At 40.0% G+C, this 25,593-nt stretch overlaps 1 protein-coding gene across 1 annotated transcript in view; it reads left to right on the top strand.

Moving 5' to 3' along the window:
* TENM3 (teneurin transmembrane protein 3) overlaps positions 1-25,593 on the top strand; it is a 181,564-nt gene that overhangs the window by 12,382 nt on the left and 143,589 nt on the right. The window contains exon 2 of the mRNA XM_007470027.1: positions 12,979-13,217. Within this exon, the coding sequence (XP_007470089.1) occupies positions 13,046-13,217 (172 nt within the window). The 5' untranslated portion in view covers positions 12,979-13,045. The remainder of the gene's footprint in view (positions 1-12,978; positions 13,218-25,593) is intronic.

The raw sequence follows: 25,593 nt of genomic DNA, 5'->3' as shown, positions 1-25,593 counted from the left end.
TGTCTCTTGCTTAAGACTGAAAAGTGAATGTATAAGACAGTAGAGAATTCACTAAAATATATTTCCCACAAATCACCTTAATACTGTCTAGAATTTTGCCTCCCAGTTTTCAGAGATCAGTTAACGCATAATGCTATACTTACCACGTACCTGTTGTACATTCAGTATGATTATAAATTGATACAGAGGCAATTGCTAAAATGTATAATTATTAATACATTTATATTGCAATTTTTTGTAAAATATTATAAAACAATTTTTTTCTCAAACCTCTTGTACAACCACTAATAGCTCATATTAATTCGGGTAACAGCAGTGAAATGTATCTTGTTTATAAGCTTTTCATTTAAGACATTTTTCTTGCTGGGATCACCTCCTAGTGTGAAAGTTGTCCAAAGATAATAGCACATCAATTCAGAAGTGTAATAGATTTGAGAACACAACATGCTATCAGCATGAAATAGTTTATCAGCCTCACTAACTCACTGTGTCACAGCTAGAATCATTACATACTTGTTTTTTGTTTTCATGTCAAAATATGTAATTTACATTCTAATGCTGATTACTCACTTGGAGGATGTTTAATTTTCTTATTTAGAATATTTTTCTTTAAAATGCATACCATAATTAATTTAAAGGTAGTACAAGAAGAGGCATTTTAATTAGTAGGAGTCTAAAATATTTCCTTTTTTTGCAATTCAGGGATGCACAGTGTATTATACTATAAAGCATTTTCAATTAGATTTATAATAATAATACCTTATATTAGAAGCAAAACAATTAGTCCATTTTGTTTTTTGGGTTTTTTTTAGAAAGTACACTTTTTTTTTTTTTCTGGCTGCGTTGACCAGCCTTCGTTGCTGCGTGCAGGCTTGAGTCTTCGTTGCTGCGTGCAGGCTTTCTCTAGTTACGGCAAGCAGGGGCTACTCTTCTTTGCAGTGCGCGGGCTTCTCATTGCAGTGGCTTCTCTTGTTGCGGAGCACGGGCTGTAGGCGCACAGGCTTCAGAAGTTGCAGTGCACGGGCTCGGTAGTTGTGGTGCACGAGATTAGTTGCCCTGCGGCATGTGGGATCTTCCCGGACCAGGGATCAAACCCATGTCCCCTGCATTGGCAGGCGGATTCCTAACCACTCTTCCACCAGGGAACTCCCAATTAATCCATTTAGAACGAGCCCTGTCCAATTCTTAGAAAATTTACACGCACACCCACACACATGCACACGTCACCTTTTCTAGACTCGTCCTATCTAAACATTAGCAGAAATTAAATGATCAAAATGCAAAGTAAAAAAATATTGAGGTTCAGTTTATCATTAACTCACTCGAGGTAAATTTTATTTTTCTTAACTGTTTCACCTTTTTAACCCCCCCTTGAGACAAGCCTCTTCCGTTTTTCGGTCCCGTTTGATAATTTTTATTCTTAGTTAAAGCTTTTGGCAAAAGTGCTGCTGCTTAACTGCTTCTGCCACTCCCACCCTTGAAAGCGCGTTTTCATAGAATATGTAAAGGATGAAAGAAAAAACTTCACCTGTAATAATGAGGATTCAGTGGGGGATTTCTGCTACCTCTGAACTTCAGGGAAACAATTTTTCTCCATCATGTAGCTTTGTGGATCAGAAGATGCCACTGCTGCAACCTTTGTCCGGGTGTGTGTGGTGGTGCACCCACCGTGGCCAGTGCTGGAAACAGCACCTTGATTGTCACTGCTTTGTCCTCAGCTGCTTCAGAGGAGAAAACTTAGGGAGACGGCATGTTGTACGGGAAAATACTCTTATTTTTTTCCTACCCCTCAAAGTAGCAGATGTGTGAAGGAGTAAGGAGGTTATATTTGTGTGTGTGTGTATACAGTGCTTTAAAAATGTTTAGAACTGAGTTTTCCAGAAGTCTCTTCTAATAGATAAAGTGAATGAGTAGAGATAGCTGTTTCTTTCCTAGACAGACTTTAATCCAGGTAATACATTGAAGCAAAGTTTTTAGAGGAAAAAAAAGAATATATAAAAACAATTCCAGCCAAAAAGGTTAAGAGTAGAGAAATACCATCATCTCTATGAAGAAAAGTAGTGAAACCTTTTGGGAAGCTGTAAATACCCAAGGTGAATTATCAGCTAGCCTTCTACATGACTCACAAGTCCAAGTGTCAAGTTCAAAGAGAAAAGGAAAGAACTCCCTAAAAGAAGGTACTTGTGAAATAAGGTAGTATGTTGCTGAATGCTTGATAAGCACATGGAAATATAGATACCTCTAGGAAACGGAAGAGCCAGGAGAGAATGGATACTGGTGTCTAATTTAGAGATAAAGTAAAGGCCAGTAAACATGGTAGACATTTAAAAGTAGCAATGAGATTAAAAAGGATGAAGCAACCAATTTCTTAACAAACAGGTGAAACTGAAAGGAAGAAACAATGAAGGGGGTTATTGGAAGTAAGGAATTAAGTGAGATGACACAAAGCAATGAAAAATATCTAAACCACTTGATTCTGAGATCAGATGGATTGAGCCTCGTATTGTACAAATTAAATTGACTACTTGAAGTGAGCTAGCAGCAGTGACTGTCTAAGCAGGAGTCTTTTGAACTGACTTTCTGTTTTGTTGTACAATCTGGATGGGAGTCTTGAGTAAAATGTGGTCCCTGGACCAGCTGCATTAGCTGCTGGCGTTGCACCCCAGACCTTCTCTAACAAGTCTGCCAAGGGATTCTGATATAAACTGAAGTTTGAGAACCATTGCTTTAATGTATGTAATAGTCTCGAAGTACCTTTCTGCTCACGTTGGTGGCCTAACCCTTGAGTATGTAAGTTCACAAGGCCCTACCAAAATCTGTGAGTCCATCATCAGTCTGATGGACCCGTTTCCATGAGAAAGATAGGTGACTGCAGAATACTTTTTGCAGTCTCATGCAGATGTTACTGTGGGTAGGCTTCTCCCTGAAAATTCACAGCAGCCTCTGCAATCTCTTAGTTCCACAATCGTCACAGAACTGCTTAGGGCCATCATCCTCGACTGATGGAGATTTCTTTCCGAACAGCTAGGCATTTAAGCACAGTAAGTAATTGCAGATGTCTCTGGATATCTATTGAGAATCAGTTGCTGAAAGGTAAGGAAAACCAAAAGGAACCCAGCCTTGAATAGAAACAGCTAATTTTCTGCATGCACTTGCTTTCTTTAGTTTTCTGTTTAATAGCTGCCAAAAATTTTATATTTGCTTGCATCATTATCCTAAAGCACACCACTTAAATAAACTGCTTTTTCAAGTCTTTTAATCAGTTACCAAATGTTGCTAAGTATATATTTAGCAGATAATCCACTAGGCTTTGGAATTGAAAAATCAGAATTTGATAGTGAAAATTCTAAAGACTGTGATAATGAAGCGCAGGTTTTAAGGTTCAAAGTGCTCAGACAATAGTTAATATCATCTTTCAGTTTTATCATTTCTTATAAATATATACTGACAGGTCTCCCCTGGTGGCGCAGTGGTTAAGAATCCGCCTGCCAATGCAGGGGACACGGGTTTGAGCCCTGGTCCGGGAAGATCCCACATGCCGCGGAGCAACTAAGCCCGCAAGCCACGACTACTGAGCCCGCGTGACGCAACTAGAGAAAGCTGCACACAGCAACGAAGAACCAAAGCAGCCAAAAATAAATAAATGAAATAAATAAATTTATACATAAATAAATACTGACAAATATTTGGGTCTGTTTTAACTCATGCAATATTTAATGTATATACTCTCAATGATGGATTACAGGTAATTAAGTGAGTGATAATGGGCAATATGAAAGTTAACACAATAATTAAATTTTGTATATTTGGAAAATTTTTAGGAAGTATTTTATCTTAAAATGAATTCCAGGCAAACCATCCATTGTTTGGGCATCATCAAGTGACTAAAACTATCGTGAACTCAGTAGTTAATTTTAGCCTTCATATATTACCAGGTAAATTTAATCCACAAGTGTGAGATTCATTTGCTTTAAATCTGAAAATATCATTTCAGAAGAGCTGTTTGATGTTGAGGAAATCTTATGAGACCTTTAATAAGCCTCTTAAATCCAGAAAGTTACATTTTGCCGGAAGGAAAAAGAACCTATAACTTAAAATTTCCTTAGCTCTTTTTTTTTTTTTTTTTTTTTTTTGCGGTACGCTGGCCTCTCACTGTTGTGGCCTCTCCCGTTGCGGAGCACAGGCTCCAGAAGCGCAGGCTCAGCGGCCATGGCTCACGGGCCCGGCCGCTCCGCGGCATGTGGGATCTTCCCGGACCGGGACACGAACCCGTGTCCCCTGCATCGGCAGGCAGACTCTCAACCACTGCGCCACCAGGGAAGCCCATCCTTAGCTCTTAAGTGAGAACTTTGGATTCTGAAAATGTTGTAAATTTGGCCAAATATTGCCAATCTTTCTTCTTACTGGCACATTGTCTTTGAAATCAGAGCATCCAATTTGCAGCAAGCAATCTATATTATAGGTAAAATTTTTATTGATTTGCCTAGAAACATAAATAGAAGGCAAGGCATCAAGACATTTAAACAGTTCACGTTTAGTTTGATGTAAATTACTCTCTCTATTCAACAAAGACTATAAGAAGAGGAAGAAAGCATCATTTCCTGTGCAATAGAGCCTTTCTCCCCATAAGATGTATCAGGTTTTAGACAATAGAAATAGTTTTCCAGGTATCTGTGTGTCACCAGTAAAGGTTTCAGCTGTGCCTTAGGGACAGGAACTGAGCACTCACTACTATTCTGTTTTCATTCTAATCATTTGCTTTGTTTGCTCATTTCTCAAAAGGTTTTTAATACTGTATAAAACATGGAAGGGAAAAAAACCCCCTCTTTTCTATGAAGATAACCAATTATGAAGTTAATCTAATTAAAATTTCATTCAGTGGTTGCACACTTTCTTTTTGGCTTTTATCTTCTATCCTAATGTCCCACTGAGGAAATGACTCACATGGCTTTAAATGATGCTATTATAACACATTTTCCAGGGATGCTTCTCATTTCGTTCCTATAATTTCCGACTTATTAAACCATGTTCTTGATTTTAGAGGAGTATCATGATTATATTAAGCTTCTGAACAAAAGACTAATATTAACTTGTTTGTTTCCCGGTGACGCTTGTAAGCTTACAATTTAATTGTATTTTATAAGTTGTTTAATTTTGTACTTGATGTCAGGATCTTATAAAATAAGCAGTGAATAAATTGATATTACATATAATACAGAAAGGCGCATTTAAATTTACTCCAAAAATCTGATTATTTTTCCACTAAAAATCTTAACAATAGTAAGTTTTGTGGTGATTACTTTGAAAGACAAAAAGAATCAAAAGTGAAGAGTTACCAAGGAACAAAGTGTACCTGCTGAGAGATTGAGTAAAACAGCAAGAAAAAGCAATTGTAAGTGGTCTGAGGTCAAGGTAGATAGAAGTTATGACTGGACATATAGAAGTAATTCAGTGTATTGTGCAGGTTCAGTACTTAAAACATGACATTTCGCTTGAGAGTAGAAGGAAATTTGAAATGAAAATGTTACTGTGCCCATTCTTGCTGTTTGCCAAACAAATTAAAAAGAGGAAGCTAAGGTATAAGAACTCCGAAGAACTTCTCCACCCTGGCAAAAAAAAAGAAAAGAAAAGAAAAGAAAAGAATGAAACAGAGAAAAAAGCAAAGGAGAAATGCTATAAAGGAAAGAATGCAAGATTCTCTGACTGGTTGAATACTGGTGGGAGGAGGGGGCAGGCAGAAAAGAATAGTAATTGAAAATTACCCCTAAATCCGTCAGTTAGAGAAACATTAAGGACAGAGTTACCAACAGTGACCAAAAGGTGGGAATGAAGGCAGCAAGAAGGACAAGGAGATTCAGTCTGTGTCCCTACTAATTTCCTTTTTTATTTTTTGATTTGTATTTTATATTGGAGTGTAGTTAATTTACAATATTGTGTCAGTTTCAGGTGTACAGCAAAGTGATTCAGTTATACATATACATGTGTCTATTTTTTTTCAGATTCTTTTCCATATAAGTTATTACAGAGTATTGAGTGTAGTTCCCTGTGCTCTGCAGTAGGTCCTTGTTGATGATCTGTTTTGTATATAGTGTATATATGTTAATCCCAATCCCCTAATTTATCCCTCCCCCAGCTTTCCCCTTTGGCAAGCATAAATTTGTTTTCTAAGTCTGTGAGTCTGTTTCTGCTTTGTAAATAAGTTCATCTATGTCATTTTTTAGATAGTAATTTAAAATTTGTGGCATGACCCAGAGGAAGATCCATCACAGAGTCAGTTAGAAATATATGCTAGAACCAAAGGCGGAAAGCTGAAATGAAAAGGTTGGTGTGAAGGCAGATCAACAAAGAAACGGATCTTTCAGCTTCAGAGGAAAAATGAGCAACTATTAATTGTGCTTAATACTGAGTGATTCTCCCCATTTATGTTTTCGCTGCCTCACAGCGTTACAGTTAATGATGATGCCACGCGGTTCCACGGTACTTGTCTGTTTGTTTTTGTTAATAGAATCCCCCTCAAGATTCCAAAGCCACAAAGCAACTGTTAGTGTTCGGTGACCTTCTGCACCGGCTGCCTTTGGGGCTTTGAAATTGATTTCCCCCCTCCCAGTCTCCGATAGTTTCTCTTCAAGTGTGCATCTCTCATTTGTCACCAGAGTGAAAATGGTGGCACAAATGGCAGAGGAACTGGAGACAGGTGCCGTGCAGGGCATCATTAGAAGCATCAGAACAAGATCAGCCTGCTCTGGTGTGCCCTGTGTTACAAGGAAGCTGCTGCTCCTTCTGCTTTATTGCCGGATACAGTGGGGGCATATTCTCACAGGATCCACTTGTTTCATTCCCAAATATGGTCTGAGAAGGAAAGAAAATCCCTGTCTTTATTCTCCAAACCTCATGTGGATGCCGGGTCAAAAGCCTATGTTTTTGACAGTAATTTTTGCAGAGTTTTTGATGTGTGAGAAGCATATTCCCAAGGCTGTTGACTAGTGAAGAGTCCCAGGGTGGGAAAGACCGTCCTGACACACGGGAGTAGGTGCCTTAGAGAGAATTAGGTGACAAGAGAATTTTCTGGAAACTCCTTGTATACTTTTCATGCAGCTGAATTCCAGTATGCATTTATCTGTTCATTTAGTAAATACTTGTGCAATTCTAGACCTAAACTAAGCATTGTGTTCGAGCTTGAAACAGTTTTTTTTAAATCCTGGGCTTAAAGATACAGGTAAGTCACAAAATACACTTGTCAGTGTGTGGTGATTTCTGTATTGCAGTGGAAAGGCCATTGTTGACTTTGGAAAGGCGGCACATCCTGTCTGAACCTAAAAATGGACAGATTCCTACCAAATCTGAAACCAAGTGCTCTCTATAGAAAGTAGGTTGACATAGACCTTTTCTACTAGTCTAGTTAATGTCTAAGAGGTTTTTACATGTGTATTTTAACATATCTATTTTGAGGCTGTAATGATTCTTAAAGGAATCATCCTCACATGAATGCCATCATTTGTAAATGGTTTCAAAATACATCGATTTAAGCAGTCTTTACGAATTCTTTCTATATTTACACCCTAGAAAGCCATCTGAAAATATTGAAGACCAGTGATTCTAAAATATAATTGATGGGTGATTTGGTTTCTCTTTCAGTGTTTTATAATGTTTCTTTATTTACTATGCACGTACATCTCCAAGGCACTAATTTGATGCCACCCCCAACATGGGTAGTCATTTAGACAGAGGAAGGGGAAATGCACTTCAGAGCTTTAAAGTCAGTAGCCAAAATAACCCCCAAAACAGTCAAATTCTATTTTCTCTTGCAGCAACAAAAGTAAATTTATGTATTAAATAAGTTAGGGGGCTTCCTTGGTGGTCCAGTGGTTAAGACTCCGTGCTTTCACTGCAGGGGGCACAGGTTCGATCCCTGGTCGTGGAACTGAGATCCTGCATGCCGTGCAGCACAGCCAGAAAATAAATAAATTACTTGAGTTTTACAAAATAAACTAAAAGACTGTATGACAATATAAACAGTACAGTCCTAAATTTATTTTAAAATAAATACAGTTAGAAACTCTTTGAAAGTAGAGTCTTCAGTTCTACTAACCTTGATGAGCAGTGTATTTTTGAGTAATATATCTTTGTTTTCAGCAATATCTCACAGTTGCATTTTGCTTTAAGAAAAATAATAATTTCATAGTCATTCAAGCCTAGCTCTTGAAACAGTTCCTTGCCAGGCTCACCAAAGCAGATGGACATCATGTATTGATACCACAAATTTTGGAAACTAGAAAAGGGATGTCTAATTTGAAGTCAGCATGTGTCTAACTCCTTGTCTCGAGCCATGTTTTCAGTGTTAAGGCTAAGATCGTAATCTTTCGTGGTCCATAGGCTAAGGTTCAAACCCCATGTCCCGTCGAGAAATGACCCAAACCGCTCTGAATAAAGCTCTGACACATTTCCCAGGTTCGGGTTTGCTATAATTTCCAACTTTTATTTATTTTTATTCCATCATTTGTTTATTAGCTGTGGGTCTTTGTCCAAAAGGTGCTTCATTTCTGTAAGACTCACTGCCCACATCGGCACAAGAGTCACCATTTTATTTATTTTACAGTATTTACGGAGCAACAATTATGTACCAGGAACTTTCTAAGTCCTGAAAATACTTGGAGGCGACTGAGGCTTTGTGGAGTTTACATTCTAACTGGAGAGGACAGACCAGAGATTTGGGCAGTGGATATACCATTCATGTCCATCAATTTAGGATACCAGACAAACAACTTCGTGTTTTTATATTTCCGTCTCGATTTTCTTTGAAACTCTCATCCCTGGAAACTTTGCTCGGGTGATTTGGGTCTCTCCGTCTCCCACCCCACCCTGTCGCGATGCTGTGAGTGCAGCAGGGAGTCCCAGGTGCTTGGGCGTTCATGCTGTTTCCTCATCATCAGCCACAGTGTTGCTGCCGTGACAGCTGCGTTCCTGTCTGCGCAGGCCGCCTTGGTCCAGTTTCTCTGCTACTCTTGAAGCCGTAGAGGTCACTCTGCTTCCTGTGAATCACGCTAAGATGCAGAAATCCCAGGGAGGGTCTCCACAGCTTCATCACCTCAACCCTCCACCCACTAGTTTTCTCCTGGGCACCCTGTGACCTCTGCCGGTCTCTGTCTGAGGTCTGAGGACACGTGTCTTCCATTCTCAGGGCTGCTGATCCGCTCCCCGGCCTCCGCCTCCAGGCACAGCGAGTCCTCTGCTCTCAGCGCCTTGTCCCCCATTTCCCTCTCCCTCACGCGTGATGGGAAAATTGTCTGGTCTCAGGGGGACCTTTACCTCCTGAATCTGATTGCTTTCCAACATTCTGGTTATATCCAGACGCTCTCTGCCTCACCCCACCCAGAGGTTCTTCATGGTACCACAGACCACGGCAAGGGCGTCTGTCTTTGGCCGCGGACCTGCATACTGGTCGCTGTTCACATGCTGCTTGTTTCGGGGTGCTTGGCTTCATCGGGTCTCTCGCTCTGCCCTTTCCGTACCCTCCGTCGAGGTATAGAGAGAGCCTCAGGCTTCTCTGGAGACCCTCAGCCCCCGCCTCCCTCCCAGCCCTCCCCCGGGCGGGCTTGTCCCACTGGGCCCTGCGGAGCCCTCTGCTCCCATCAGCTCCCCGAGGGTTCTCTTCCTGCCCCCCACCTGGAGAGAAACCCCTATTTTACGTCACACTGCGTTTCTCGCAAACATTCTGGTTGTACCCCAGTCCACCCCATTTCACCCAGTAGACTGGGCTTTGGGAAACCGGCAGGACACTCAGGCTGTTTCTACTTCTTGTCCCGCCTCGTCTCTCCCGGGGGCAGTGCGACAAGGCAGCTGCTGGAATTGAGAAAGGGGAGGAAAAGCCCAAAGACAGAAAGCAGGGGGGAGATTTCAGGAGGAAAAATGCACATTTAAAATAGCATTAAAAAAACCTAACCCACCGCCCAAGTAAACAGATGGACAACATAGGAACTGACTGTAATAAGCGCTTTGAAGGAAATAAGCGTGATGATATGATGGAAAGTAAAGGGAACGGGGGCTTCAGTAGGATCTCTGTCTGGTTCCATTATCTTTCCTGCCTCACCTTTTCTTTCTCCAGGAGGGGTGGATATGTACCCTTCAGAATGCGTTTTGTTACTCCTTTCCACCTGCAGGGAGGGAGTAGTCTGTTACTTGGGCCGCTGGGACCCTTGCTCACTCGCTCTTCACGTATAACCCTGAAGAAAGTGAGAGCCTTGATCAGGGCGTCAGCTGCAACTCTCAGGCCACATCCAACCCGTCACCTGTTTTTGTAGTGATCGTGAGCTAAGAATGATTTTTCCATCGTTAAGTGATTGAAAAAAAGTCAAAAGCAGAAGAATATTTTGTGACATGGGAAAATGACATGAAATGAGAATTCCAGTGTCCATAAATAAATGTTATTTGAATACAGCCATAATCAAGTATGTATCGTCTGTGGCTGCAGTCACTATAGAAGCAGAGTTGCGATGGTGTGGCCAGAAAAGCTTAAAATAGTGGCTGTTATTAGGTCCTTGACAGAAGAAGCTTGCCTGCCCCTGGTCTGGGCGATCGGGGCCTCCCTGGCACCACACACCTCATCTTCTCCAGCGAACGTGCCCTCCCATGTGCGGGATCGCCAATGTCAAATTTGTAAACCGGGGGATTCCTTTTGTCGACATTGGTTGTGAGGGTGTTATATTCTGATTTGGGATTTAAAGTCTTCAAACGATACTTTGGGGTCTTTTGGAGTATAGATTCCGGTGAGTGAATTCGGGAAGAAAAATAGCTAACGCTTATTCAGCACTTACCTGGTGCCAGATGTAAACACATCACATAGGTTACTTCATTTAACCCTCATAAAATGCCTATGTAGTAGGTACTATTATTATTCCCATTTAATGGATGATAAAACCAAGACACAGAAAATTTGAGCCGCTTAGAAACTTCATGCAGATAATTATAGGTGAAGTCTGGATTTGAACCCAGACAGTCCGGATCCAGAGCCCACATTCTTAATAATTATGCTGAATATAAATATGGTAGTAGGTGCTAAAAACACTGCCTCCAACATACCATTTAATTCAGGTTATAAACTTTAAAATTTGCTTTATAAAGTTGCTCCGTGGGGGGGGAATGGATTCACAGTACAGTCGCTAGTATAATTTACAGTAGTTACTTATCATTTGCATCTGTTCTAATTTTGTGGTTGACAAAGCATTTTTAGACGCATTAACTGGTTTACAACCCTGTGAGATAAGTAAATCATTTTACAGATGAAAATAGGATCATAAAAGTAGGAAACGTTAGACCAGGAACTTAAACCTCAATCTTCTGATTTCTAACCTAGAATTTTTTCCACCATACCTGTCAGGCAAATTTTCATGACTTTTACCATATCTGTACACCAGCTACACTATTATTCACTTAATAATTTTCTGGAAATGGACTCTTTGTAACTTAAATACCTGGTTAGCCTTTCATAAACAATACTATTTGTAAAATTATGACTGATTTTTTCATTTCTGAAGCACATGGTGCTTACTGTATTCCAAGTACACTACAGTAAATATTAGCTCATATAAGCCTCATAACAACCCCGACAGGAAGATACTATTACCATCTGTATTTTCCAGATTAAGAAACCAAAACACGGAGAGGGGTTAGCTGTCTTGCCCAAAGACACATACCTAGTAGTAAAGCAGGATTTGAACCTCAGCAATCTAGCTTCCAAGTTCTGTCCTTTTAAACCCCTTAACTTGTTTGACATACTCAATGTATTTTCTAATACCCATTAAAATAGGTACATTGTATTACAATTTAAAATAGTCAGCTGTGTCCCATCTAAAATCACCTTGCGTAAAGACTGTATTGTACCATGGTGGAATATTCCAGATTATTTCCTCATAGCCTCCTGCATAGAAAAAAGAGAGTAGTCTGTTGACTTAATCGGATGTGTTATTAGGGAAAATGATAGTAAATATTGGGACACAAACTATATACACAGTCAGATACTAGCATAACATGAAATGTGATCCATGAACAACATGGTGCTTTTTTCTAAATTTGGGGACTTTTATTGTTAATAGAAATCTTAAAACGAGTCATCTTTCCTAAAGAATTCCCTATACAGCACTCCTGTCGTGTGGTCTTTCAAATTTCCGCTTAAACATTTTCAAGGTCAGAGAGCAGACCGCTTCTTAGCGGCAGTTTACCCCACTGTCGTTTGGCTCAAGTCGTTAGGGAATCTTTCTGTAGTTGATCTAAAAACTTGCTTCACTAACCTCTTCATTTATTTAGGCTGGTTTTAGAAAGTGTTCTGTGAGTCCTTTCTTTCTCTATCCCTCCCTCCAGCAGATTTCCTTTCCTGGTTATGTTTGACATAAGCGAAAGATAAGACTAGTTTGCCCCCTTGGAGAACTGACCCGCTGCCCGTGGCCAGGCTTGACAGTACCCGTTATTGGGGAGGGGAAGGATAAGAAAGTTCGCACAAGCGTCCAGAAAAGAAATCAGTCTGTACCACGTGATCAGGTGTGCTTGTGTTTGTAGGAGTACATATTCTCAAATAGAGCAAATCCACGCGTAGCTATAAAGTAATACAATTACTTTTCTTAAGTGAAATGTGAAGATGTTCTGAAGGCAGTTCATAAAGGGAACTTCCAGAATGGTTTTGTGCAGGAAATAGTACGATTAGAACAACCCTGCGGTCTCTCAGGACACCTACTTGAAAGGGCGGTAATCATTGGTGTGCGTAAATCCTCCCGTATTCATTACAAACCAGTCTCTTTCATCCCAGAGTCATTTTTCTGAGTTGGGTTTTCTGGTTAAAATATTTTCTTAATTTCTCATTTTTTGAATTATGTGCAGTAAATGATTGTAAAGCCAGAGAGAGAGAGAGGAGAGCTCATGCCTCGCCGTCTCTGTCTCTCGCATTTTAATCTATTTGTATCTTATAATGATTTTTTTCCCGTCCCGCAGGCATTTCCTATTCAAAACAGGAACAGGGACAACGCCACTGTTCAGTACTGCAACCCCAGGATACACAATGGCATCTGGCTCTGTTTACTCGCCACCTACTCGGCCACTACCTAGAAACACCCTATCAAGAAGTGCTTTTAAATTCAAGAAGTCTTCAAAGTACTGTAGCTGGAAGTGCACCGCCCTGTGTGCTGTAGGGGTCTCGGTGCTCCTGGCAATACTCCTGTCGTATTTTATAGGTAAGAACACATTTCTAGAGCTCTATTTATTTGGTCCAGGTGTGTATTTGGAGGTTATATGTCATGGGGGAGGGGCTGGTACTGATATATGATAAATCGCAGAGTATTTCAAGTAATTTCCATCATACGTAAGATAGATGGAAAGGCTGCCTTTGCATGAGGCACGAGGTCTGTCTTGGACACCCAGTAGAGTGTCTGTGTGTGTCGGATTTGTCCCTGGTGAGATATGGGCAGCTCTGTGGCATTTCATGTCCAGGAGATAATTGATGCGCTTGTAGGCGGAATGAACTCTGTGCAGGAATCTCCTTCAGGGCAGTCGATAGGAAGCTCTCTGCTCCTTGCGACGTTACTGTCTTTCAGCCAGCTCAGCTGTCTAAATGTAAAACCCATCGCTCAGGGCCACCCTCTTGCACTCAGGAAACACTCTCCAGAGAACCGACCACCCATGAAACAATGGCTGGATCACACGCGCTCCTCTATGTGGATTTGCCAGCTTTTCCGACGTGGTGTCGGTCATGTTTTTTGTCGCCCAGATAATGGGAGCTGCTACTTGAAGTTGTAAATGTGCCTTTTTTCCTCTAACCATTTCAGAGCATAGATGAGCGTTCACACTATTGGAAAGTTGCTTATTCAAGTGTCAGAAATGACCACATCCGACCTTGATCTGCTTCTAAGTGTGGGGAAAGGCCCACCGCATCGAAATGCAAATGGTGTCCACTGAGATAAATCACAGGCTGTGTGTTTTGCCAACAGGAACAACAGCCAGTGATGCATCCTCAAGTTTACAAAGCGATTTGTGATGCCCCATGAAATTCTATAGCTGAATAAGAGAATCACAGGGCTGTCTGTAGAATAGTATGACGCTTTTGTGGTGACCGGTTTCTATCATTAACCACAGTACTCCTTAGTTATAAATGATGTCCTTTGGAAAGTGAAATAACCATTTTGAGTCACGTCATTTAAGAGGAAAATAGAATTTTAGAGCATGAAGGAAGGAACTTTAGAGATAATTGAGTCAGGGCTGGCAACTCGGTGGCATGTGGAGTACTGTGACTTCCGATTCTTTGACCGTGGCAGACATCGCTAATGAATCCGGGCACCCTTCCCCACTAAACCTGCACACAGCCTCGTTATCGTCATCACAGGGCTTCGTACAGCCACTGTCCATCAGAGATGAACGCGAGATGAAACCTTTCTGTCTTTTTTCAATCTACGTTAACTCCCTCCTTGTAAAAGTGGTCAAACCAGGTACCAAAGGGGTTGCCACTTGGCCGAGATCACACACTAATGATGTACTGCTGTGCCGTTCCGTAACACTCGAGGGACACGAGGAAGGTCACAACAAAAATCTGTGTTCGCAGACAGATTTCTAGTATTCAGCTAAAAAATATCCAGCCATTAAGAGCATCTCTTCTGGTTACTGTATACATTACTTGTACTTGTCAGCAGCGTGCTGCTGAAGAATTTTAAATGGTTTCTGAAACGCACTGGTCACAAACGGGATGTAATAAATTAAGCATATGTATTTGTATGTGATTTTTTTTTTTTTTTTTTTTTTTTACTATAGTACATGCTAAACGGATAGATAAGTACTATGCACGGTCGGAATTCAGTGTCTGTGCTGTGGATGTGTGGTCAGACATCCTTTCTGATCTTAAGTACCTGTGTGCTACCAGTTGTTAAATATTTTGAATATCAACTCTGATACCATTTAATTTTATTTACATTGCGTGACTAGGAAGAAAAATAGCATTTTACTGTGAGATCAGATCACTATTATTTGTGAGCCTTGTACTCTTTTTAAGGATCCATCAGTGAATATAATTGAATATCAGACTACTAAATAAAGACTCAAATGTTCCCCTTTTTCTCAAATTTCCTGTTTTTACTGTTTAGTGGTTAGCATGCTACTTTACGCCTACCAGTACCACTATCATAAGTGTCTCCCTTTGATTTTATCTTTCCCCACATGGAAACATACAAATTATATAATTAATATACTCATGTACTCTTGTTAGTTTAACAGGTATTTGTTGAACATCTGTTAAGATTTAGTTACTGTCCTAGAAATTAAGGTGATACAATCCAAGTGTTATTTGCCAAAAAATTACTTTTATCATCAGAGAATTATCTCATCGTTTTATTGCTTTAATTAAACACAAATATACTTAGAATTTTCACTGGTCTTCCTGTGAAACTAACACTAACATAATGGTTTTTTGTTGTTGTTTAGATCAGGTAAAGCATTTCATTTCTGCATCAGTTAGCATGATAAATCCTTTTGAGAGTGAAGATGCTGCCTTTACCCTTGAAAAAAAAAATAGGACACTTCTGTCCCCGGGAAGGCTGTCCTTTTCTATTGAGTGTGTGTGTAAAGCAGAGAGGGAGATCTGTCCAGCCAGATCAGCCTGATAAACCCCACAATCAATGGGGAGACCAATGTCATCATCACATTGACCTCACAACCTTCAGCAAAAGGGCAGCCATCCTTAAATTTTCTTGTTTCCATTCCCTTAGAGGTCCCCTTCCCTCATACTGACTGTCAATATAAAGTCAAAGCCTTAAGAGATAAGTAAAATAAAAGGCCTGAGAAATTATCTCTCGCCTAGAACTTTCTTTCTCACCTTCCAGTAAGGTCATGAGAAGTTATGAGATACTGTAGCGTTAAGGAGTCTCTTCTCTAAGATAAAATTATCTCAGGATAGTCAAAAAGGGAGGAAGGGAGGGGGACAGACTTTGCTGTTTGGTTGTTTTTCCTATCCCTATAAAAAATTTCAGAGACTAAAGAAAGGCCAAAAAAAAAGTTAAAATTAATTCCCGTAGGTAAGTGTTATATCTTTGCATAGGTAACCACTGCTAACTTTTTGGTGTCTGCCCTTTCAGATATTTCTCAATGCACATATACATCTAGAGTCCCATATTTTTAATTCATTTTGTACCAGACTTTCTCATTTATCACTCATTAAACATCATTTAGCAGCTTTTTTTTTTGTTTTTTTGGCTGTACGCGGGCCTCTCACTGCTGCGGCCTCTCCCGTAGCGGAGCACAGGCTCCGGACGCGCAGGCTCAGCGGCCATGGCTCACGGGCCCAGCCGCTCCGCGGCACGCGGGATCCTCCCGGACCGGGGCACGAGCCCGCGTCCCCTGCATCGGCAGGCGGACTCCCAACCGCTGCGCCACCAGGGAAGCCCTAGCAGCTATTTTTAATTAACCGGTTTCCAAACAATGCAGTGACTATTTTCTTATGCGCGTGTGTGTGTGTTTATACGTGCAGCTGGGTTCCATCGATCAAATTTTTGATCCGAATAAATTATTTGAAAGAAATTTTCTGTGCCAAAGGACCATGGCCAAATTACCCTCAGTTTACACAACTACCAGTGCCCCTTAATATCAATATTTGTAATCCTTGGCAATCTCTTAAATTAAAACATTTTATTGTTGTTTTCATTTATTACTAGCAGTGCTAAATATCTTTTCAAATACTTATTGACCATTTGTATTTTTTTTATGTATGTGTAGGAATGGTATAGTTTCCCCCATTTTTCTATTGGGGCTTTTGTTCTTTTTGGGGGGGGGCAGTTGCACATGTTTATTAAGGATATGAATCATTTGTCATATGTTACATATTCTTCCGATTCATTATGAACTTTGTTTTTGGTTGTCTTGCCATATACCATACAGAATTTTTTAAGTAATCAAAGTTATCAATTTTTTTCTTTGTCATTTCTTTTTAAAAATATTTATTTATTTATTGGTTGCGCTGGGTCTTAGGTTGCGGCCTGCGAACTCTTAGCTGCAGCATGCATGTGGGATCTAGTTCCCTGACCAGGGGTTGAACCCAGGCCCCCTGCATTGAGAGCACGGAGTCTTAACCACTGTGCCACCAGGGAAGTCCCTTTCCTTTGTAATTTCTAATGTTCGTGTTATACCTATAAAATTCTCATTTACTCCAAGTATTATTTTTTAAGTCACTTAAATTTTCTTCTGGTACTTTTATGGTTTTTCAGTAACCATTTTTAGGTCAACATTTTTCCGGGCACTCCACTAGGTGTCAGAGGTTCAAATTAGCCCTTCATTCTAGAAGCTTTCAGTCAAGTGATAAAGACATGTATGCAAACACACTTTTAACAGGACATGCTTTCATAGCAACTTGATCCGAATGAGCAAATAAAGAAAAGGAAAGGAAAGAAGGACACACCTACTCCTGGCTGAAGATGTTGGAGTAAGGCTTGACCTAGCAGGTGATATTTGAAAGATGCAGAGGAGTTCAGTTCACTAGGTTTGACATCAGAACGATTGGTGGGAGATGACCTTGAGAAGAGGTCATCCAAGGCATGGAAAGGAAGGGGCGTGAAATATCCACGGTGGTGCACGTGGAGGCTCACGGTGTGCCAGCACTGTGTATGGATCACCTCCTTTCATTTTCACAGCAACCCCATGAGTTATCGTCTCCGTTTAACAAATAGGAATCTACCGCCTAGAGAGGCACTTCACCTAAAGTCACGTAGCCAGTAAGCGATGGAAGCTGGACTGGAAACTACCAACCACCCCAGCACACTATACTGCCTCCCATGGGGTTTTTGAAGAACTGAAAATAGGGAAGAAATGAAAGCATAGCAATGAAAAAGGATCACATTGATGTTTTTCAAAGATTGCTCTAGTGGCATCCCTGAATATGTAATTCGAAGACATAAAGTCCAGACTCGTGCTTTTCAGACTTGAATGTGCCTAGGAATCATCGGGGGATCTTGTAAACATGCGTGTTCTGATTCAGCAGATCCAGCGTGAGAACCGAGAGTCTGTATTTCAAACAGGCTCCCAGGTGATGCTGCCGTGGTCCGTGACCAGCACTGTCAAATGTGATGCTTAATGACGGAAATGTTTCTACACGGTCCAGTTCAGTAGCCACTAGAAACATGTAGCTATGGAGCCCTTGAAATGTGGCTGATGCAACTAAGGAACTGGAGTTTAAATTTTATTATTGTTAATTAATTTGAACCCACAGCTACATGTGACTGATGGCTACCATTTGGACGGTACAGGTATGGACAACCTCTTACAAAACTAGTCTAAATGAGAGATGGGGAAGCCATGTTGGGATAGGGAAGTGAGCGGAATTGAGAAACTATAACTGACTCATAATAGAATAGATGTGCCATGACTTATCATATACCAATTCTTGAAAATCAAATGTTCAGGCCCGTACATATGGCAGACCTCTTTTCAACAGAGTCACATGTGATTTTCTTTAGATCACTGAGCTCCCAATTAAAATCATTCTCTGCTGCATTAATGTTTAAGTTGATTTAATGTTTAAGTTGATGTGCCTTTGGACAATGAAAATTCTCCTGATTCCCAAACACAAAGGTTGAGTTCAGTGATACAGACTATCCAAGAAATACCTGTCCCACTTTTTCTGGGCCCTAATTTACTCATTCTTCTTCTTGTTTCTAAAATCAGAAAAGTATAAAGATGGGCAGAAGCCAACACTTGTTCACCAAAGAATGGGTAGAAAAGAAACAGTCTGTTGGTCACTACCGCTTCTGCTTCTGCTTCTGCTTCTGCACAGTTACAGAATGAGAAGGTGTCTTGATTATTGTTCTTTACTCAGAGAATGCTCTTTTCCCTGTGTGGGAGATACCCTGAAATTTTGATGTTCTACACATTGAGATATGCCCAGAAATCTTATCATGAAGTGTAAACCTTACTGAAGCGTTATTAAATACAGATCAAAATATGTTGGAATTACTATGTTAACACCAATTAAAACTGCAACAAAGTCAAGTCAAACTTCAAATAACACCGTTATGGACATTTAACCTCATTAACATGACCGTATACTGCCAGCAGAGTCTGAAAATTCACAGAATTTCCCATTAGAGTAGTACCAAAAGTATTTGCACGTGTAATTTAAATCTAAGGAAAACTAGAGAAAACAAAAATCGTACCAAAATACATTATGCTAGCATATTTTCTCCACTTGGGACCCTTTTGGCCAGGTTTATTCCAACCAATAATCCCTATGGCAAGTTTTTTTTTTTATAACAGCTTATTGAGATATAATTCGCATACCATATAGTTCATCCATTTAAAGTATACACTTCAATGGTGTTTCATATATTCATACAGCTTTGCAACTATCACCACAATCAATTCTAGAGCACTTCCATCACCCACAAAAAACCCTATATCCCTAAACACACACTTCATTTTGCCCTCCAAAACTCCCAATAGTTTTTTTTTTCCCCCACAGAAATCTGAACTTGTAAGCGAGGGGTTTGTGGACTCATTTCCCAATGACAAGAACTAACTCAGCACTGTTTTTCTCTTGAACTTCTGACATAGGCTGCTAACCAAAGAACTACTCACATTTTCAATATTGCTTTTCAGAAATACATTAGTAGTTATGTATTTACTTTGAACAGCTGCTACCAACTGATTCCTAAAGTAGATGTTGTCATATGTCTGCTAAAAAGGCTATTTAACAACATAAGCATTCCCTAGATCAAGCAAAACATAACCTGTCGAATCCAGGTTCATGACAGTGATGATTCCTTAGCAGTTATCTGTCCTACTTCTTGGTCTATTTGGATTTTATGAACATTTTTGCCTCTCCATGTACCTTGAGATTGATCATGGTGCTAGCTATATATATGCAACTCAGAGTCAGGAGGAAAAATAAGCCAGCCCCTTATGCTTCGAGAAAAGTTAACCATCTAAATGTAGATGGCAAAATAAAATGTGTTGTGACATTCTTTTTTCTTTTTGGACATGTCTTTATAATAAAAGTGCTGCTTTATTAGGTTCTAGAACACAGCCAAGCAGTGAATTACATACCATTTTTCACTGCAGCCTCTTCCCTTAACTCCTAGTTGCATTACTTTTAGAAAATGCATTTTGTCTGAGATAGAAGGGTAGCATTTTAATACTAATGTGGTGTCATCCCAATGTAGAAAAATATATATATCATCTGTATTTTAGAGAATTGAAGATTGTAAACTAAAACTTTTTAATCAATATATCAATATTTTATTTTATCCTTGGATACATGAAGTTAAGAGCATTTTAAAACCTGATTCGATGGTGAATGATAGCTCAGAATAAAACAGTTGACCTCTAGGAGAGGAGGAATATAATAAAAACATACTCCTGCAGTCTTCTGAGTCTGTAAATTCAAAAAGGAGAAAATGTACTACTGAGCCAGTCTAGACAGTTGTGGTTTTTTCTTTACTAAGGACAGCACTTTGTATAGGTGAAATTGTGCTTTCACATATGTACACTGTTCTAACACCCACAGAAATTTTGGCCATCTTGTCATGTTTGCACTCTATCCTGACTTTCAATATGAACTCTATTAATTTGTAGAAAATATTAGTTTTCTGTGTCTAGCATATCATATAGAAAGCTAGAAAAAATTGAGAGATCACTTAAAATTCAGTCCATTCTCCAGCCAGCTCTGTATAATCATATCAGTGACTTCTGAATTGAACCTAAAGTGGGAGAAATCAATATATTGTACACCCAGGGTTTTTTGACGTTGTAAATTTTTTCTTGCTATTTATTAGCACAACTTAAAGATGTTTAGCTTTAAGTCGATCTTAATATTTATTTATTACTATAGAGAAAAAGGAGGTCACTACCGAAATCAGGAAGTTATACAAATGTAGGACGAGCGCTCTAGCCCTCCTCCCTAAAAATAAGTTATTTACTCTTGGCTTGATATGAGTTCAGCTAAAGGAAATGATGTATGGGAAATACTATAAACAGACTGTATTTTCCATTCAAATATAAAAATCTCCCTGACTTGCAAAACGTCCAAGGGCGGCAACAATAGCAGTAGCTTTAAAGTCGGCTGAACTCCAGTTTGTGCCATACATAAATATCTTGTCTGTGAAATATGGGGCTGTTTTCTCTGTCGTAGGATATCATTTTTGCAGAATGTAACAACATCTCCTGACTAATGACAAATGGAAAGCATAACGCAGTATTTACCATTCCAGTGCTGTGTTGCATAAATATTTAATTGGTGTTGCATATGTCATTTGCTCTTACATTAGTGGTACTGAGAGCAGTGTGCTCCGAGAGAAATAGCTACGTACAGAGGAGTGAAAGGAAAAGTAACTGGCATATATGAGGTTAAAAAAAGAGCTCGATAGGGCTTCCCTGGTGGCGCAGCGGTTGAGAGTCCGCCTGCCGACGCGGGAGACGCGGGTTCGTGCCCCGGTCCGGGAGGATCCCACGTGCCGCGGAGCTTCTGGGCCCGTGAGCCATGGCCGCTGGGCCTGCGCGTCCGGAGCCTGCGCTCCGCAAGGGGAGAGGCCACGGCGGCGAGAGGCCCGCGGACCGCCAAAAAAAAAAAAAAAAAAAAGAGCTTGATAGATTGCTAGGAATCTTAGGAATTATTTCACCATAAAAAGTCTACATTCCGTTGAATCCATATTCCAACAAAGGTCTCATCCTCAAGTAAAACAGGTCAAAGAAGATGCCGATGTGTTGAGGCCCTTCTTAGTTCATTGTTCCTACTCCGTTTGCGATGAGTCTACAGACGACTCACACCTTGTCCTCTTCCTTAAAAGTTAAGAGTCCACAGTCCCTTTAGTGGCCTCACAACAGCACCAGGTAAGGAAGTGACCCTTCACCCAGCATTTATTTATTGAGACACCGTGACAGATACTGCGGTGAACAAGCACAGTCCTTGCCGTCTTAGATCATATCTTCGCGAATGCAAACACTGAGCGCCTAATTATAATCATGGTGACTAGTTCAAAAAGAGAAATGTAGAGGCCTAGGGCAGTGCATAAAACGCAGTACTTGCTGAGTCTGAGCATTAGGGAAAGGTTTTCCTGCTAAAGCCGGAATAATAAGTAGGATTATGTGTTTTGAAAAATGCTGACATAAGGACAAATTTTAAGCGTTACCACATAAACTTAAATGTGGTCCCCAAAACCAGTTCTCAGGAATATTAAAACCAATACATTGTGATATAATTAAAAAATCCAGATGTGTCTGAGGGAAAATAAGTTACGATATTGATTGATTTTCTTTGTCGAGTTAGTCTGGCTAGAACCCTCTTGGTAGTTAACATCTAGAAGTGGAAAGAAATGTTACTTTGGATATTTGGGGTAACTAGATTTAAAATTTCCACACGAATTTATAGTCTGTTTTTGTTTGTTTCTCTCCCTTAAGTTTAGATAACATACTTTCATGCTTTAAGATTTTATTTACAAAGTATACCCAGAAAATAGTTTTAAAACTGTTAAAAGAAACGATATCTCTGGGTTCTTTTCCAAACATTCATGAGTACTCTATTAACCTATTTTGAAGATATTCTTAAACCATGTGTTTCCATATGTCAGAAGTTGTTTGGAGATAGAGATCACGTCTCTCTGCATTTGATAAGCAAAGAGGTCGGCCCATCCAATTTCCATTATTGAGTTGGGCCTAGAAGTGGAAAGAACGTTACTCTGAGATCCTTCCATTGGACATTTTAAGCACACATCATACAGCAGGGGTCCCCAAGCCCTGGGCCGTGGACTTGTGTCAGTCTGGGGCCTGTTAGGAGCTGGGCCGCCCAGCAGGAGGTGAGCGGCGGGCGAGCGAGCGAAGCTTCACCTGCTGCTCCCCATCGCTCGCGTTACCGCCTGAACCATCCCCCCCCCCTCCCGCCCCATCCATGGAAAAATTGTCTTGCACGAAACCCAGCCCTGGTGCCAAAAAGGTTGGGGACCGCTGTCATACAGTGCATCAAAGAACAATTATATTTTTTAGCTAGAGCCACTTCTGTATAGTACTAATTTGTTTTGGGAGAAAATATTCAGAGTTTTTAAAGATAAGAACTTCCAGTCTTTTCCTGAGCTGTTGGATTTCATCACTGGTGACTTATCCAGGTTTCCAAAGAAGCTCGTCCTAACGCTTCTCTCCTGGTGGCTTTCTCCATCCGCGAGGCTGGCGTGGCGTTGGTGGGCTCTCTCCTGGGCTTGTCTTTTCTCCCTAAAGCTTTAGCCACAGGCTGATCCTTTCGGTCTGCTCCTCTGCTAGTGAGCTCTTTCTCCCCTTTATTGCTTTCATTTCCCGGGGCTGTAGAAGGGTCCCCAAGGCTCCCCAGAATATTACTGCATGCAAAGCCGGGACATGAGGCCCTTCGCTCTGAGAAAAAAAGACGTTACAAGTGCTTTTGCATCTTGCAGATTTTTATTTGTTTTTCCCAGGCATTGGCTTTCAATTATTTCCAGTATCACAGTCAATTTAATTCCATTAAACTTAGCAAGAATCGAATATCCCTCCTAAACACTGAATTCACAGAGAAGAGTAAGACATAATCTTTACCACAATGATCTTATGTGGGAAAAAATGATGTCAAATTTGAATATCACATTACAATATATTTTTAGCATGCTGTTTGTAAGTACAGAGCCTCAAAGCAGGAAGATTTGAGTTTCTAATCCCACCTCTGTCACTTACTAGCTATTTGATCTTGAGCAGGTTACTTAACCTCCATAAAACCGGGTTTCCTCATCAGTGTAAACAAGATTAGTAAAAGTAGAGCTCTTCGGAATATTTAATAAAATAATTATTAAAGGAACTACTGTATAGTACAGGGAACTCTACTCAATATTCTGTAATAACCTATATGGGAAAAGAATCTGAAAAAGAATAAATATGTGTGTGTAACTGCATCACTCTGCTGCGCACCTGAAACTAACACAACATTGTAAGTTAACTATACTTCAAGTTTTTAATGGTTAAAAAAAAAGAAAAAAATAATAATTACTGTGCCTATAAAAATGTAAGTGCTTGGTTGATTTTAGTGATATTATTATTCCTTGTGACAACCTAGTAAACCAAATATTATTATCCACAGTTTTTAGAAAGAAAAACCTTAGGCCCAGAGATCAGTAGTGACCTGTCTAGCGTTAAAGCCAGTCAGTGTTTAAACAGGGACCATGATCCAGGTCTTTTTATTTTGAGTCCAGAACTTTGTTCCACTATATCATAGGGCATTGTCTCTCATAAGTTCTAAGAACTTACAGGTGATGCATGGACAGGAGAATAAATGAGATGGAATGACAAACTGGGATATATATTCCCTTTTGAATTCCTATTCTGTTGTATCACATGAGGAAGATCTCAGCAGATGTTCCCATGTCATGACAGCTGTCAACACTTCTTTCACAAATAAAGAACGGTTTTGCTGGCAATAATTTCTATGTAATTTTAATAGCATAGTTTACAGTTTACTCTGTTTATTCTTAGCGTTGCCTTCTATTTGTATAAGAGATACTGATTTTTCCTTTAAGGTAATACTGTAAAAATTTCCTTTTAAAATAAACGTATTTAAAATTTTAAGTCAGTAATCTCAAGGAAAACTAAATTAAATATATAAATATAAAAATATTTATTTATAAAATAACAATACCATAGAAGGTTCACAATTATATAATAAAGGTGATAAGCACATTAAAAAAATGCATAGGGATCACTGCTGAGTGGACGAAAATGCTGTAGGTCTTTACCATTGGGTCTTTTAATTTCATTCCGGATCCTTAATCTTTTCATTACCTACATTTGTAGTTTTAACAAGCTAGCTTCATGATGTGAGCCTACGTGAGTTACATAGAATTTGTACATAAAACCTAACCATATTATTTCAGTCGTTTCAAATCACAAATTTTACCAGCATTGTCTCATTTTAGCATAAAAAGCTCTTGTTGGATGCGTTTTACTTCTTCAAAGAAATTCCTTATGGTCTCAGAAAAGAATCAGATACAGAGAAGCAATACATGTTGAAAGTGGGCAAGTGGGTCATTTATTTTTAGGAAAGGAGCCTGAGAGCACCACATACAGAAGCCAGTGGACAGCAAGAGCAGAGTCTCCAGGAGATCACAGGTGACCTCCTCTGTATGTTGCTTTGAAACACATTTCCACAAATGCTTCATAAATATCCATTAATTATAGTTAAGTTCATAACTGAGGAAAACTGTTCTCCAAGTGAGCCCTGATGGATGGGGAGCACCTGGGACACTGGCTTCCTAAGATCTTTTCCAACCCTGCCTGATGAGATGAGGTGGTCCAGGCAGACTGGCGGGATGTGTTGAATTTACCGCTACCTATGAGGTACCAGAAGGGGTGACGTGGACTCTGCATTGCTCTGCTTTCACAGGTAACAGAACTCGATAGGGCAGACACTGAATAAATCGTTGTTGATGAATGAATGCTGAACAACAAACTACTTGAGCTGGTTGTGCCTGGATTCCTGAAGGGTCATTGATTTTGTTAAAAGTTGTTACTTGGGATTCCCTGGTGGCGCAGTGGTTGAGAGTCCGCCTGCCGATGCAGGGGACACGGGTTCGTGCCCTGGTCCGGGAAGATCCCACG

The sequence above is a fragment of the Lipotes vexillifer genome, unplaced genomic scaffold (assembly GCF_000442215.2).
Source record: "Lipotes vexillifer unplaced genomic scaffold, Lipotes_vexillifer_v1.1 scaffold1980, whole genome shotgun sequence".
Classification (NCBI taxonomy): domain Eukaryota; kingdom Metazoa; phylum Chordata; class Mammalia; order Artiodactyla; family Lipotidae; genus Lipotes; species Lipotes vexillifer.
Note: the sequence above shows the minus strand (reverse complement) of the source record. Positions and strands in the feature narration are given on the sequence as shown.